Below are 16,133 nucleotides of genomic sequence, written 5' to 3'. Positions count from 1 at the left end.
CTTTACATGGAGCTCGACGAGATGAAGAACCACTTGCTGATGCTGGGGTCGATGGGGGCGGCTGCCTGAGGGTTGGCTGGAGGCACGGATGAGGCCTCCGAGGCGTTGAAGCCCTTGGTGCCTTGGACGGTGGTGTTCTAGAGCGAAAGAGTGTGGTTGAGCTTACTGCAGAGGAGACACCTAACACCGGCGAAGAAGCGATGGCACTCACGGCAATGTTAACTTCGCCAGCATCAGCCTGGCCACTGACGAGACGCTTCCAGGCCTCGTTGCACTCGTGGATGACCTCAGTGGCGTACTTCTTGTTCTTGGCCTCACCGCTGAAGGCGAACTGGTTCTCGGGCTTTCCGTCGGGAATCTTGTAGATCCTGAACCACTCGTTGGTGGCGCGGACGAGGCCGGGAAGGTGGCGCTCGACATCCTCAATGTCGTTGAGCTTGGGGGCCAGAGGGTCGTTGACGTCGACGACGATGACCTTCCAGTCAGTCTCGCCCTCGTCAAGGAGGGCCATGACGCCGAGGACCTTGACCTGCTTGACCTGACCGACGTAGCCGACCTGCTCGCCGATCTCGCACACGTCCAGCGGGTCGTTGTCTCCCTTTGCCTTGGTGTCGGGGTGCGTCGCGCTGGGGTCCTCCCAGGTCTATATCGACAAGAAATAAGGTCTGATCAGCCTCATGGACTACCCAACCTCGCGCATGTACAGTGAAACGCACCTGAGGGAAAGCACCGTAGTTCCAGATGTAGCCGTGGTGGGGGAAGCAGTTGCGCACAAAGCGGAGCTTGCCCTTCTTGGTGTCCTGCTTGATGGGGTTGAGCGGCTCCTCCTTGGAGATCTCGCACTTCGCGTTGGTCCAGCGAGGAATCTCAACAACCATGTTGAGGATCGTCTTGGACTCGTCGGCAAAGAGCGGAATGTCGTGCCACGCCGAGAGCGGCTGTCCAGCCTTGCTCTCAAGCCAGACACGCCAGTCTTTAGTTTTTCAAGAGGGACACCAGGTAGAAGGGAGGGATTGGTTGGTCTAAGCTACGTCTTCCAAGGTGGTGCAAGCAGAGTGCCCGAGCAACTCACCGAGAGTGTTGGCGGCGCCAACCTGGCGAGGCTTGAATTCGGACATGTTCGAAGGGGTAGAAGCGAGGTGACGAATTTGTTGACTAAGTCTGTTTACCGGTGTGCTCATACGAAGTGGCACGCCAAGCGAGAGGGTGGTTGTCCTCCAAAGAGTAGTGATGGTGAGAGCGTTTCGAGAATGGAAGGTGCCACTGTCAGGAGCAGAGGCTTGAATCGGTGGATAAAGAAGGAGCAAGATGGCTTCGCTTCTCAAGAAGCACGTGCGAACACGTGAACGAGGGAAGGACACAGATCCGGTGACACCGCCTTTCGGCCGAGCCTCCACTCCTCCGTGCACTAATGGTACCGCCTCATCGAACCACATGTTTAGTAGGCAACTTGCACCAACCACCATGAGCAGCCGTCGTCAGCCAAATAGCCGCAATCCCGCCGCCAATGCGGACCCTACCGCTGGCTTGCCGCCGCCGCCACCGTATCAGCCCGTGGCGGACCCGAACACACGCGCTCCGTCGCATGCGCAGCAGTATGCTCCGCCGCCTGGGCCCCCACCCGGTCACCAGCAGCCTCAGCCTGCATCCAACAACCCCTTTGCGGACCCTCGTACCAGCTACATGCCACAGTCGGGCACGGCTCCACTCCCACGTCCTCCTCAGAACATTCTTCATGCGGACCCGGCTTCGTACATCTCCAGTGCTGCCGGTGCCGCCTCCTCGCCGCCCAGCAGCAATGCCTCCGGCGTGAGGAGGCAGGACAGCGTGTCTGCCCATGCGAGGAGGCTTTCGCAAGAGATGGCGACTTCGGCTTCATCCTCGCTTGCAGCTGGCTCGGCGCGCCAGCCATCGATCAAGGAGAACCAGCTTGAGTTCCTCCGTGACTTTGACACAATCTTCATTGTCGATGACTCGTCGAGCATGAATGTCAATGAGCGTCCCGATGGAAGCATGGGCCAATCTCGCTGGGAGGAGGCTCGAGATGCGCTGGCGGGAATGGTCGAACGTGAGTAGAGACAGCTTCATATTCATTTCGTGTCTGTCTTACTAATGTCGCCTTCGGCTGCCCTGTGGTCTTCCTTCTCGCCCTACAGTCGCAGCAAAGTACGACGATGACGGGCTAGACATCCACTTCCTCAACTCGGAAAAGTCTTTGCTCGACTGCACCAGCCCTGTGGCGGTCAAACAGCTGTTCGACTCCATCCAGCCCGAGGGCATGACACCGATGGGGACCAAGATTGAGATGCTGCTCCTGGAATACATGGACGAGATTGAACGGTACAAGGCGACCAAGTCTGGCAAGGAGCCCAAGAAGAGAAACGTGAGTTCGCTTTTCCACTTTCTTCCTAATCCTTTCTGTGCTAATTTGGTCCCAGTACGTCTGCATCACCGACGGTGCTGCGACGGACGATCCGGAATCGGTCATCGTGGCCTGTGCGAGGCGTCTGGACGAGGGGCGCTTCCCGCTCGCCCAGATCGGCATACAATTTGTCCAGGTGCGCATTGACTGATGCCTCAGTCGCTCTGCGCAGCGGGACAAGCAGCTAATTTGCCTCCTTCTCTTCTCATAGGTGGGCAATGATGCAGAAGCCAAGGAGGCCCTCGAAGAGCTTGACGATGCCCTCGTCTCCCAGCATCATATCCGTGACATTGTCGACACGGTGCCGTACCAGGGCATGGCCCTCGACCCCAGCCTGCTCATCAAGGTGTGTTGCACGTGACTGAACACGAAGCTTTTGCAGAATTTGATGCTCACATCGTCGCCATCTCGCAGGCGCTTCTCGGAGGAATCAATAGGAGATTGGACCGAAAGAAGGCCCCCTAATACCACAACTGTTTAACTTGCTCTCCTGCCCCTTGTACTCTATGCCCTGTTGCTGCACAAGGATCCGTGAAACCTTATCTTCCGTATCCAGTGATTGCCTCGGGGAGCCTGGCCGCCTCAGATTAGACAAGGTTTGGACGCCTCTCTGATCCAAATGGAAGTAATGAAATTGTAGGAACGGGCGGGAGCGTCGTCGCACGCGTACGTGACGAAAGGACGAATTCAACCGGTCGCCGCTTTAAGTGTTGCGTTTTGTGCCGCCCCTGAATCTTCGCTCCTCGATTTGTTTGCACGCTCGATTTGTTTGCAACTTTTACCGGCCGGTTCTTTTTGGCTCTAAAATAAAGTGCGTGGCCGCGCCAATAAGTTACTACTATCTACGGCTTCTTATATATTACTTGTTGCCATTGTTTGCTTTGGGCGGACCAAGTGCCTGGCTTGCTTGCTACGGGAAATGAACGGCACTGCACGTTGAGGATCGGCCTTGCCTAAAGTGTGATTCTCGCTGCACCTGCCTTTTCTTACCTTCCTGGCCCGGCCTGCTCCTTTTCATCATCCCACAGTTGCCTCTTTCATGCGGATTTTCCTTGGGATGTGACCAGATTGATGCCATGACGGATCAAGTTAGCGAATCTAGCCAGCCTATGATCTTGCCCGGCTCCTTGCAGGCACGCTCAGAGGCATCTCAGGGTGGAAAGATGGCGGCATGTCAGGAAAGAGAAAGAGGGGGTCGGGCCAGGAAGGAAAACGGAGAGTGAAATAAAATGCGGGAGGGTGAAAACGAAAAAAGAAATAGTTGTCGGAACAGGGACGATGCATCCCTAACCGCTCGATAACGTGGTAGTGACGACTTTATTCTTGGTCTGGGCCATCCATTCTTCACCCATCCGCCCTCATCCATTAGTCATTCTCGTCTGTTTCTCTCTTCCATCTATCTAGACTTCGCCTCTCTCTTTAAACGATAGAGAGCTTCGTCGCCAGAGTGTCGAGGACAGAAGGGTGATTTGTTGACCCACGTCCACATACCCTCACCTCTATCACACTCTCATCACACCCTCGAGGACTACTAGACCGACATCGCCAATCATCCATCCATCCACTGGACTGTCCGCCTTTCTCCGGGTCATGAGGCTCTGCGTATATCCCGTTGCGCAGCTTTCCCTCTAACTGCATCGCAGCATAGCTCCGCAGCAGAGGCGTGTCTATCCGTGGCACAATTCTAGATCTTCTTTTTGTAAATAGCCGACCTTTTCGACTCTCCCCCCTCTCATCCTCCCCTCCCATCCATCCACCTTTTCATCCATCCATCCATCCATCCATCCATACACCTGAGCCGCTCTCGGTTCAGATCCATATAATTATTAGATCCCTCTAATAGTAGCTTCTTCTCATTCTCTCTAATGACTCTCTAGCAGACCCTTCAACGCCGACACATCGCCACGGAGAACACAACCTGGAAGCAATAGCTCGATAACGACGACCATACGAAGGACATCACAATACGACCATCTAATGCTCTATACGACCAGCGCCAACGACGCCTAATAACGCTTCAACAAACGAGCTACTCATCATTGCCCCTTGCTCAACAAAAACGGCAAATTGTTACGACAAACCATCCACGAAATTAATAAACGCCTTCAACGACACTGTCAAGCAAGGGGAGTAACACGGGCAGCGACAGGAAGCACCATCAGACGCTCGCCATCGAAACAAGGTTCAATCTCAACCGACGACCAGAAGATCTGGTAGCACTGTATCGACCTGTCAGCGACCAAGACGCACCTCTGAGACACTCAGTCCAGGTGCCTCTCGTCCCAAGAAGGTTTTCAAGCGTACCAAAAAAAAAAGAAACCCCTCGGAAAAGGAAACTCCCGGGCGCGACGCGTCGCGATGCCTGGGTCTTACCCGTCGCGACAGCGAGGAAGGGAGCGATCCTCGACGACGGGGGAGGAGGAGAGCGAAGTCGAAGCGGACCGTAGAACAAAAGCTTCCTCGGCGTTTGTCAAGTTCCATCGCAGGGCCACTTCTTCGTCGGCCTATTCTATTCGTTCCTTGTCTCAGCAGCCGCTGGGCCGGCAAACAAATCAAGCAGGACGTGAAGACGCTAGCACCAGATCTTCCCAGGGCCCCTTGCATTCTGAGTACAAACGGCGTCCGGAGCACAAGCAGCACGAGGAGCGACCCCAGCGTGCTTCTCTGCTTGGCAATTCGAAAGCGTCCCATCGCGTCATCCCAGACGCCGCGGGGCCTATCACTGCTGCTTCTGCCACGGCTGCAGGTGGAAGCAGGACGCTTCGTCGGCAGAGATCTTCTTCCTCCTCGCTCAGGCGGCGATCCAGCCGCCGGTCGTTTGCACACTTTCTCCGTGGGAGCACCATCACCAAAAAGACAGGCAGCAGCGGCGCTAGCGCCAGGAAAGCTGGCGACAAAGATAACAGCATCCAGCAAGGCCCAGTTGAGCCTCGACGCGTGGATTCGCTGCCCGCTCGGCCTCCCCGCTCTGATCTGCGCCTTTATCACAGCAGGCAGGACAAAGAGAAAAACAGTGAGTAGCAGCAACAATAGCCGTAGTAGCAGTGATAGCTCCGAGGCCTCCTCTCGTTCTGTTTCGCGGTTCTTTGTTTCTTCTCTCTCTTTTCTTCCTCATTTTCGCCTTTTTGCACGGTCCGCTCAATTTCTGAAGCGGGACGGGTAGCGCGCTTTCGACGCGCTTTGGCCCACTTTTTGCATCGCACTCCTCCCTTCATCTCTAACCACTCAGTCGCATCCATCCATCCTACTCTGTGCAGTCTCGACGGCTAACGTTGCTTCCTCTCTCCCTCCCATCCATCCACCCATCCGCCTCTCCCCTTCTCTCCTCTTCTCCTTCCCCCTCTCCAATCCCACTGCATTCATCCATGCTTTCGCTCCTTTCCTGATTCTTCACTGCATCTCTGCCGCTCCCACCCCCCTTCCTTCCACTTCTCCTTTACTCAACCGCAGCAGAAGCGACTACACTCTCAGGGCGCCCTCCGACGGTATATCTGGACCGGCGCGACTACCCCACCACACCGCCGCGCACATCATCCCAACCACTCCATCGGCCGCAGCAGCAGTCGCAGCAGCAGCAGCAGCAGTCGCAGCAGCAGCAGCAGCAGTCGCATTCACCGCAACCGCAACCGCAACCGCAGCAACTGCCCCAGCAGCGTGACAATAAGCGACAGCTTATCTCACATATATTTGCTGGCAACCGCAGTCCCGACTGGCCGGCCTCGCCCTCTCCCCTCTACGGCCTCTGGCAACCCGACGCGGCCGAGCCGACGTCGCTTCCACCCCCACCTCGGTCGCCCTCGGGCTCGGTAGGCAGAAGGAGGGCCGAGGAACTTCGAAGAGCAAGCCAGATCTCGCAGCTGGACCTCAGCAGCCGCAGCCGGAGCGGGTCTCTCCTCGGCACGCCAATCAACAGTCCTACGGTTGACGGACCCCAGCAGACGTGGTCGAGCGTCGGCGAGAGCAACAACGGCAAGGGAGGAATCCAGCAGAAGCCAAAGGCAATCAGCGACGAAGCACGCCCCGCTGATTTTGCTCCTCTGACGCCCAGCTCGCTCAGATCGGCCAATCGGCAGGAGCGCATCGCTGCAGCGGCCGCTGCTGCAAGAGCACAGGCTCAGGTCCGGGCGCAGTTGCTGCACGCAGCCCAGTCCAGGCAGAAGGAGGCCTCCACCTCCTCGACGGCAAGCAACGTTCGGGGCAGCATTCTTCAACCGGCCTCGAGCAGCGTCAGTCGAGCAAGCCAGGCCCTGGTTGGGACAACGAAGCGCTGGTCGCCAGGCAGTAAAAAGAGCGGCGAGTTCAACTCGGAGAAGTCGCCCCGTCGCAAGGGTTTGCCCTCGTCGGAGCTCAGGCGCAGCAGCGACGAACCGCAGCCGCCCCCGTCTTCTTCATTAAGCGCGCCCCCGCCATCGGCCCCCGCTGGTTCAGGGAGGACTTCGACTGGCAAGAGCCGGATCCGCTTCTCGCGCCTCGACGTCCGCCGCTCTCCCCCGCGGCAGAGCCTTGGACAGCGGCTGTCGTCGCCCTTTGCCAGTTCTAAAAAGCGCCGACAGAGGGCATCCGACGCTTCCACAGCCTCGTTTGCCCCGAGCCAGGCCAACACCGAGCTATCCGGAGGCGACTCGGCCAGCTGGCAGGACGACGTCTTTGTCGACGCGCCAGAGGAGTCCACGCCACCGTCACCGCCTCCTTCTCCCCCGCCGCGGTCGCGACGAAGAGGCTCGTCTGTAAGCAGTGTCGTTGTGCGGAGCATCGCCAGCGTCGTGCATCGAGCCCAGCGATCCTCGTCTGCCGCCGTAGAAGAGCACCCGAGAGAGGAGCATCGTCGTCACTCGATTGACCACTCGCCGCAGTCGTCTTCCTCGTCGGCCTCTCGCCTCTCGGCCCGACGGCGCAACGTCATCTCTGACCCTGGGCCACCTCCACCGCTGGGCATCGTCCTCCAGCCGAGGCCAGTGACCTACCCCGCCGCGTCACCCGCGTTCTCTTCCCACAAGAACGAGGGCAAGAAGGGCGAAAAGGAGACGGGAGCATCCGCGACAACAAAGAGGATCCTCACCTTTGGATTCGGATCCATTGCTCGGCGCAGCAGGGCCGACAGCGCATCGACACCGTCGCAGTCGGGCTCACGGCGATCGCACAAGGCAAAGAGCAAGTCGCTCGGCCAGGATCCCCTCTCGGATATCCTCAGTGGCCTAGACGCATCCCACGACAGCGCCATGCCAGCAGCAGCCTCAAGTTCCACATCTACCTCCAAGATCTACGTCTCCCCCTCGTCGCCCACCCGTGTTCGAGCTTCTGCGATTCCCGTCGCAGCGCCGTCAAGCTCGCGGCTCTCGGGCCCGCATTCGAGCAGGGCGACCATCGTCAACCATTCCCATCTCGCCAACCAGTCGGTGACGCTCAGCGGGATATCTTCCGATATGGCGACGGCGGCGGCGGCGGCGGAGCCCTCGTCGAGCAGATCCGGTCTGCCACTCTACCGCTCCAACTCGAAGCGAGAGTCGACGCTCGACTTCCTCGAGGCAGACGGCGGGCCGAGGTCCGTACGAAGAGCCGAGGGCAAGCGAGCAGAGTCAGAGGCGAGTGCCAGCCTGCGGGTCATTCACCAAGCCCGTGAGACCGCTTCAAGGAGGTAAGTGCACTTATAGAAAAGCAGCGAGTTCACCCTGCTTGGTTTGGGTACAAGGAGCTAAGAATAGATGATACTGCAGCCAATTTGCACCACAACCGTCATCATCAGCTCGGCCATCGACTTCGCCAAAGACACACTCGAGCTTCTCCTCATCGGTCCGGAGAATGTTTGGCGGGAGGGCCAAGTCGACGTCGCAGGCAAGCCGGCCGCCAGTGATTCACGAGGCAGAGGCTCAGACAGACAGGCTGGGCAGGATCGAGGAGACGGATGCGCGACCCACGGGGATCGGTGGAGTTGTCGGTCGGGACGCTGCTGTCGATGCAAGAAGGGCAAGGGATCAGCTACAGCAGCAGCAGCAGCAGCAGCAGCAGCAGCAGCTTCAGCAGAGCAAGCCTTCAAAGGGCTCGTCGATCTTTGCTCCCTTTCGTGCAAAGACGCCGCCCCGACCAAAGGTCGACCTTGAGGGAGTCGAAGTGCAACGCCAGCACCATTCAGCGAGTGCAGCGCGCCAGTCGCTGCCCGCTGGTGCAGGTGCGTCATCTCCGGCTGCGACGTCGAGAGCCGACGGCGAGAGGCGCTCCTCTGTCTTGGCGCAGCAGGTGAAAAGGGCAAATGAGAACGGCACCTCTTCGCCCCCCTCGACGCCCGTGCGCAGAACAGCGACCGCTTCGCCCCCTCGTTCCGGCTTGGGCAGCCTCCGATCGCCCGAGCGGTCGCTCACGCTGCAGGCCCTCTCGACTGCACCAGCCTCGCCGTACTCGTCGTTGCGAAGGACGAGTGGTGGCGGGGGTGCTGCCCCGGCGTACCTGCCGCGGCTGCCTCCTGACCTCGCGAGACTGTCTACCGACGGGACACTGGCGGCCGCCGCAGCGGCTGCAGAGCGACCGTCGACTGCCTCGACTGACGAAGGCACGGGCGTGGCGCTGAGCACCTCGCCTGGAAGGGAGGAGGATTTATCGTCCCCCTCGTCATCCAACGGCCGAAAGGTGGGACCGGCACGGGCGAGTGTGCCCAGGATGTGGCAGGGGTCGAGGAATAGTGCCTCGCTGCTCACCACGGCGCCTGAAAATGAGACGGCGACGGAGACCGAGACGGATATGGAGACCGAGACCGAGACCGAGAGAGACGCCGAGACGGATGCCGACGAGAGGGACGGTCTGACGGGCCGCGGCCTGGGCGCCCACAGGGACGACGAGGAGCGCCACCCCCGAGACTCATCATCGCGACGCTTTGGCTCGTCGGCGACGACGGGCAGCATGTCCTCGTTCAAGACTGCCAAGTCGTCTCCCAGGGCCCAGTACCTCGAGGGCTCCCTCGCCGAGGCAGCATCGACGCCCTCGCAGCCGTCGAAATCTTCACGCCAGGCTCTCTCCCTGCTTCCCGGTGCCACGCCCGCTGCTGGTGCTGGTGCTTCGGGCGACCGCAGCACTCTCTCGACGCCGAGGGGCCAATTGTCGGCAGATACACCGACAAAGCCCGGCGTCAGCCCGCTCTCGGATCTGATCCACAATCTCGAGCAGCGCAAGTACTCGGACTACGATAGCGAGCTCGGCGACTCGAGCACACGCTGGCCACCACCACTGGCTGCAGCGCCCGCCTCGCCGCGCACCGGGCGTGTCAGCAGGGGAAGCGCCAATGCGAGTGGGGACACGTCCAACTCGTTTGGCTATCCCGAGCAACAGGCTCCCTTACATGGCCTTGATGGCCGCGATGGTCTTGACGGCGACTTCGGCCGAGAGCGCGCCGGCGACGATGATGATTCGTCGCCGACGTCGATCCAGAGGAGACGATACACCTTTGGCGACGAAGAGGCAAACCACGCATCTTCGTCACTTGCGCGGCCACCAGCCGTGGGCTCGCCTTCTTCGCCCCAGCTGGCGTCGGTTGCAGCGGTGTCTAGCAGGGGCCAACCCAGGTCTTCTCGAGCCAGGGTCTCTCCGCGGCGAGACGACAACGATGTTGACGATGTCTTTACCACTGACCACGACCATGGAGCCGAGCAGTCTATCTCTGTCTCGGAGATCGAGAGCAACCTGGCGGCCGTCGAAGCTGCGCTTCGGCGTCACAATCTCGAAGGCAGCTTTGACCCGGCCTCGTTGCGAAGAAGAATCGTGACGCCGCGCGGCGTGAGCATCTCGATGTTTGACGACGAAGGCCGAAACGAGTTTGGCGTGATTGAAGACGACGGCGAGCTGTCGCGCGTCACGCTGCCCCCGGAGCAGGAGAGCGCGCTGCAGAATGCCGTCAAAGAGGTCCGGCGCGCTATTAGCTCGTCGCAGCTGCCCCAGATTCCCAATGAGGACGACGACACGGAGGGCGGCGGCGATCTGGAGACTGTCGAGACAAGGGAGCCGAAGCAGGAAGCGCAGTTGTTGACGCCTTCAAGGCCATCGGTGCTGGAGGATGGGCAAGGCGTGCCACGCCAGCGCGAGTCGACGCCCATGAGAGCTGCTCGCAACCGTCAGGAGTCGATGCAGGATGTCGAGGAGGCCTATGCGCGCATGTGCGACCTCGTCGGCTCCGCTGCTGGCTTTGCGCCTTCGCCAATGCAGGAGCCGGCCGCGTCCTGGCGACGGAGGAGCACCAAGTCGCAGCCCACGCAGTATCGGGCCCCCGCTGAGCCGGGCGAGGTGCCCCTGCAGGAGCGAGGCTATGCGCTGCCTCGCGAACGCACACAGAGCGCGGCTCCGGCCCCTCCCTCGTATCTTTTTGGTCCGTCGCAGGGCGGCGGCGGCGGTGGCTCAGCCTCTACTGGATTTGTAAATCCGCGCGTCGCCGCTCGCCAGGCGCTGCTGCGCGAGAGCGATGCCCTCTCGAGAGCGGCCATGATGAATCCTGCCTCGTCGACTACCTCTTCGTCGTCGGCCGCACTCGTCGCTGGCCTGCCTGGCCTGTCCGAGGAGATGGGCGAAAAGGTGCAGTACCTCCGTGGCCGCACCAGCAACCTGTCCACTGGCTCGCGCAGGGCCGCTTCCGAGTCGCCTCCACGCCGCAGGCCATACCAGGACATTGACAGTGCTCTTGTTGCTGTTGGTGGTGTTGGTGCTGCTACTGCTACTGCTGTCCCTGTCGCCATGGATGCCTCCTCGGCTGCTGTTCAATTTGGACGAAGTCGAACGCAAACGTCTGGCTCAGCAAAGTCAACGAAGCGGACCAGCGCCACGTCGGCCACTGGCTCGGCCGTGGGTACAGGCACCTCGCCGTCAGCCACTGCCAAGACGCAGGGGACGCCGCGGTCGTCGGAAATCGAGTCAGCTCACCCCGAATGGCAACGCCTGCGCACCTCGCCCAATGCATCTCGCCTGCCTCTCCATGGCCTTGGCGGTGGCGGTGGCGGCGGTAGCGGCGGTGGCAGTGGCAGTGGCAGCAAACGTGCTTCACAGGCTTCGTCTTCTATCATCACCAACTCGCCCATCATTGAGTCACGAGCGATGCGAAACTTTGACGGTCAACGGCGGGGCACACGAGGACATGTGAGCACGTCGTCTGCGCAGTCGAACCAAGGCATCGGTGCGTTCCTGTCGAGTGCCTCGCCTACGCCGACGTCCAATGCCGCGTTGCGACACCAGCAAGGCCCAACCCCGGCTGGCCGCGACTCGTGGAGGGACTGGCACCGGCTCGAGGACCACATCAACCGACCGAGCAGCCGGACCAGCTTGGCGAGCAACGTCGCCGTGGCTCAGGCCCTCGCTGTCGCTGCGGCGGCCAACAGTGGCGGCAGCATGTCCAACACGCCTGCTGGAGGAGGAGGGAGCAACCAAGGTCACCACCACAGCGGCACTCAGAGGGCGGCTGCCCACGCTTCCAGGCACAGCGGCCAGCTGTCCTCCCTCGATGGCAGCGGCGGCCACCTGTCTTCATTCTTTGATGCAGGCAGTATCGCCAGCGCACCAGGGGGCGGAGCAGGAGGAGGAGCTAGAGGAACAGGGGAGGCTGGATGGGGCATCTCTTCGCCAAGCGGCAATGGCCAACAGCAGCAGTCCTCGGTGAATGCCGTGTATCGACGTCATGCCCTGGAGCGCGACAGCTTGCTCGACATGCTCCAACGGTCCCGACTCGACAATGCAGAGCTTCGCAGCCGCAACGAGCAGCTCGAGTCGGATCTGCACCAAGAAGTCACGCGCGTCCTCGAGCTCCAGCGCGAGCTCGACCTCCGACAAGAGGAGCAGGCCAAGAAGGAGGCTCGCATCGGGACCCTCGAGAGCCAGCTCGAGGTCGAGCATGCGGACCGCGTCCGGATCGCAGAGCTGCTGGAAAAGGTGCAAAAGGCGCTCGACAATGCGGCGAGTGCTGGTGCACGACCTGGCATACTGTCGAGCCCGACGGCCAGCTCAGTGAGCATCCTGCAGGAAGACCTGCAGCCGGCCCTGTCGAGACGGATGCTGGATATTCCCGGCGGCAGCAGCGTGAGCTCCCATGCCCATGTGGGTACCTCGTCTGCGCCTACGGCTACCAATGGACACCTGCCCCACGAGCATGAGCATCTCGACTTTGACGATGAAGATGACCGTGAGGTCTTGCTTCACCACGACGACGACGACGACGACGTTGGTGCGGCCGACGACGAAGAAGATGACCACGAGGACCGTCGATATGACTCGATGCGCAGTGAGGACTTTGACCCCATCGAGTACCGCGACTCATCATCATACGAAGCTGGGGGCAACTCGCTCCTGCATCCACCGGTCGAGCAGCACCATCATCATCATCACCACCATGACCCAGCAGAGCGGTCGCCGTCGTTGCACTCGTACCCTTCTGCTCTTGGCCTCGATGTCAAGGACGACGAGATGCGATGGCAGCTTGACGACGAGCAAGCGCCGGAAGAGACTGGCGACAACACCGACTCGGAGCCCTTGCCGCACGAGTCCGAGGCCCTTGTCCCTGCCTCCGCTCCAGCTACGGCTCCGGCTCCAGCTTCAGCTTCAGCTCTTGCTACTGCCTCTACTCATGATACGGGCTCGCCTCTTCCTCGCCCTTCGAGAATGCCCATGTCGAGCTCCACTTCGATTCCGTCGAGCATCGCCATGTCCCAGTCGACCAGCACAGGATCCACCGTGCTAGCCGGTCCGACGTCGTCTGCGGATCGCTCCATTGAGGGTGTCCGCCGGCTGCCTACTTCGCCGCCCCGGTCAGCCGGCCTCGCTGAGCGGTTCGGGAGCGGAAACAACCCCAGGAGGATGCCGAGCACGACGAGCACGGCGGCCACGTCGCTCTCGACCTCGTCCCCGCGGGTCGTCTCGAGGAACGTCTCCATCTCCTCGATTCCGCAGCCCGTCTCTTCTCGCAGGCAGCCGCAGCCGCAGCCGCAGCAGCAACAACAGCAGCCGCCACACTCGCCGAGCTCAAGCTCCAGCGCGGCGCCCTCCTCAGCCATGTCGTCTGCCGACGCGTGGAGAAAGATGTCGAGCTCGAGCCGGGTGACGAGCGGCGGCGGCAACACCTCGGCGGGCGACACGAGCTACACGGCCCAGACGGTCAGTCCCGTCGGCAGCTTTATTTCGACGTTCCCGTCGTCTTCGGCCGCGGGACCCGCTGGCGGTGGTGGCAGCAGCAGGTTCGTCTCGGGTCTCCCGCGCGCGAGCAGGATCGTCTCTTCAGGCTCGGCGGGCAACAAGAGGGCAGGTGGAGGAGGAGGAGCAGTGGGGGCAGGAGCAGTCAGGGGAGGCTACTACGATCCGAGGAGACCGCCAGACTACGACCCAGTCGACGTCAGCGTGCTTGATGCCCTCTCGGCAGATGGCGATGAGAGCAGGGACAGGCAGGGCGATGTTAGTCTATAGAGTGGCAAGAGAGGCCAATGATGAGAAACGCGATTAATGTTAATACAGGAGTGACTCTTTCTCAGTCTCAGTTCCTTTTGCCTTTGGGTAGGCAGGTTAGTGTGACTGTGACTCAAGGAAAAGATTGAGTAACAGAAAGAGAGAAGAGCGCATGATGCATTATGATTGAAGACGGGAGAGAGCGGGTGACTACTTTGTCTTGCCCAACATGACCTTTTCCCACTGCGCTTGCGTTTGGCGCACACGGTTCAGCGTCGAGCGCAGCGAGACGGCAATGTAGAGAGCGACGACGACAAAGAGGGCGAGCGTGAGCTGCTGGACAGAGCCTGCGAGGGATGCATCGCCCTGAGGCAGCGTCAGGGTGAGCCTCGAGCTTGTCTGGGGCGCCGGGCGGTGGCGGAACCATTCGAGCGAGGCGAGGTGGGGCGGCAGGGTGAGGTGCGAGTGGGGCGGTGGGAGGAGCTCGTCGGGCTCGACGGCTTCAAAGGGGCTCAGGGTCGAGGCGGGCGAGTAGGTGCAGGCGAGGAGGACGTCGGGCAGGGAAAGGGTGACGTCGTCGTAGAGGCCAGACGTCGACGGGTGCAGGATCCGGTCGAGGATCTCGGATGGGCTTGGTGGGGTGGAAGCGTGGCGCGGGGGCAAGTAGCGTACATGCAGGGGAATGTCGATGGTCGTCTTTTCCTTGCTGCTGCTGCTGCTGCTTGTGGGCGACGACGAACGTTTCACTCCTGTCAGAGCTTCCTCGTCATCGCCTTCGTCATCACCCTCGTCGCTCTCGTCTTTGTTGTTCTGGTCTTGACCCCTACGGTCGAAATCCCGGTCGAGGGCCAGGAGGACGGCCGTGCGCTCGCGAGCCAACGGCGCGCGCGCGTCTGATCGCTTCGACTCGCTCGTGGCTCTGAGCCTGCGCTGCCCTCCACCCATCTCGTCTTCCTCATCTTCCTGCCCCACGACGACAAAGGTGTCTTTGCCCGGCTTCTTGACTGCGCGCCTCTTGCCTGGCTTGTCACCCACACGCCGGACTGCCCCACCGTTGCCGGCTGCTGAAGAAGCGGACCCCCGGCGCCGCCGCACGTCGCCGCGGGGGTCGCTCCATCCCACGGCCGCCTCGAGCTCGACGCGGGAAAAGTCGACGGCTCGAAAGTCGACGAGCGACGAGTTGAGAAAGGTGAGCGCCGAGTGGGCTGGGAAGGTGTGGGGGTCTATAAAGACGGCGGGCGGCAGCCGGACGAGGATGTACGGCTGGCAGTACGACGGCACAGGCGCATCGGTGGGGCCAGATCCGAGCGCTAGGGAGAGCGTTGGGTGGAACGAGTCTGTGCTCTTAAATGTCCAGGACATGTCGTCGTGCTCTTTCTGTCGATGTTCCCAAGGCTAGCCAGCCGTTGCGTGCGGGGGAGGCGGACGCACGCGGAGGAAACAAAGTCAAGCTCACTAGTTTACAGTAGTCGGAAGTCGGAATTGCCCCCGGTTCACCACTACACTACTACTACTACTACTACTACACTAGCTGGCTTTTGACAAGAGAGCTGAGAGGCGGATCTCAAGATTGAAAGCGAATCGCTCGTCTGCTCGTCAACATGAAAGTTCTGAACCGCTGCACAAGTCTTTTTAGCTTCTGTCGTTCCCTGCTGTTCGACCAGCCGCTCGCGGCTCGGAAGAAAAGTGAAGGAAAGACGGACCGCGGGAAGCGTCGGTGACCATGCAGGAGTCCGTCTTGTCTGGTCGGCTAGTTCGGCCTTTTGTGCGTACACGCACGCACAGTACAGTGCTATGTTACGGCGACATCTTTCGCCCTTCTTAGCTAGAACAAAACCATGAAGCAGCGAGCTGCGCCGAGGATGACAGGGACCGGAGATATCTAGGGGATCTGATCATGTGCTTACTAGTACGTAGTAGTACTTCAGCACCTGCTCTCGCAGTTGTGTAATGACGATGACCCTTGCCTGCCCTGGTCTCACGAGCTTTCCTGCGAGCGCGAGGGGGGCGCGGGACAGGCCTTTTAATTATTTTGGCCCTGAGCTCGGTCGGCTTCTTCCGTCGGAACGGTCGCAAAACGAAATGCAAGAAAAATAGGAAAAGAAACAACAGGCGCAGGCCAGGGGAAAAGAAGAAGAAGAGAAAAAATAAAAATAAAAATGACTGTGCCCTAAGAAAAAAAAAAGAAAATGGATGAAGACTTGCCCAATACGGTAGGCACACGCTCAAAGTCTGACTAGCTATCACTGCTAGTGTGTAGCTTAGACCTGGACCCATCGCGCCGTGCGTACCACAGCGACGGCTCGCGTCTTTT

At 60.5% G+C, this 16,133-nt stretch overlaps 4 protein-coding genes across 4 annotated transcripts; 2 read left to right on the top strand and 2 right to left on the bottom strand.

Annotated features, from left to right (window-relative positions):
• Positions 1-2: 2 nt before the first annotated feature.
• Positions 3-1,118, bottom strand: FA10DRAFT_282486 (inorganic pyrophosphatase; the record flags this gene model as incomplete). The annotated part of the gene is made up of 4 exons (XM_025523779.1): positions 3-137; positions 212-643; positions 717-973; positions 1,073-1,118. The coding sequence occupies 4 exons, from the start codon at positions 1,116-1,118 to the stop codon at positions 3-5; spliced, it is 870 nt and encodes a 289-aa protein (XP_025380003.1).
• Positions 1,119-1,444: 326 nt separating this feature from the next.
• On the top strand, positions 1,445-2,971 carry FA10DRAFT_263558 (hypothetical protein). The gene is made up of 5 exons (XM_025520266.1): positions 1,445-2,068; positions 2,157-2,383; positions 2,439-2,558; positions 2,634-2,768; positions 2,837-2,971. Exons 1-5 carry the CDS (start codon positions 1,465-1,467, stop codon positions 2,885-2,887), a joined length of 1,137 nt encoding a protein of 378 aa, XP_025380002.1. The 5' UTR covers positions 1,445-1,464; the 3' UTR covers positions 2,888-2,971.
• Positions 2,972-7,408: 4,437 nt separating this feature from the next.
• On the top strand, positions 7,409-13,935 carry FA10DRAFT_7187 (hypothetical protein). The gene is made up of 3 exons (XM_025525657.1): positions 7,409-8,057; positions 8,137-13,636; positions 13,676-13,935. The coding sequence occupies exons 1-3, from the start codon at positions 7,642-7,644 to the stop codon at positions 13,838-13,840; spliced, it is 6,081 nt and encodes a 2,026-aa protein (XP_025380001.1). The 5' UTR covers positions 7,409-7,641; the 3' UTR covers positions 13,841-13,935.
• On the bottom strand, positions 13,576-15,255 carry FA10DRAFT_7287 (hypothetical protein). The gene has a single exon (XM_025525664.1). It carries the CDS (start codon positions 15,179-15,181, stop codon positions 14,030-14,032), a length of 1,152 nt encoding a protein of 383 aa, XP_025380000.1. The 5' UTR covers positions 15,182-15,255; the 3' UTR covers positions 13,576-14,029.
• Positions 15,256-16,133: the final 878 nt, after the last annotated feature.

Source organism: Acaromyces ingoldii, assembly GCF_003144295.1.
Source record: "Acaromyces ingoldii strain MCA 4198 unplaced genomic scaffold FA10scaffold_1, whole genome shotgun sequence".
In the NCBI taxonomy this organism is placed as follows: Eukaryota; Fungi; Basidiomycota; class Exobasidiomycetes; order Exobasidiales; family Cryptobasidiaceae; genus Acaromyces; species Acaromyces ingoldii.
Note: the sequence above shows the minus strand (reverse complement) of the source record. Positions and strands in the feature narration are given on the sequence as shown.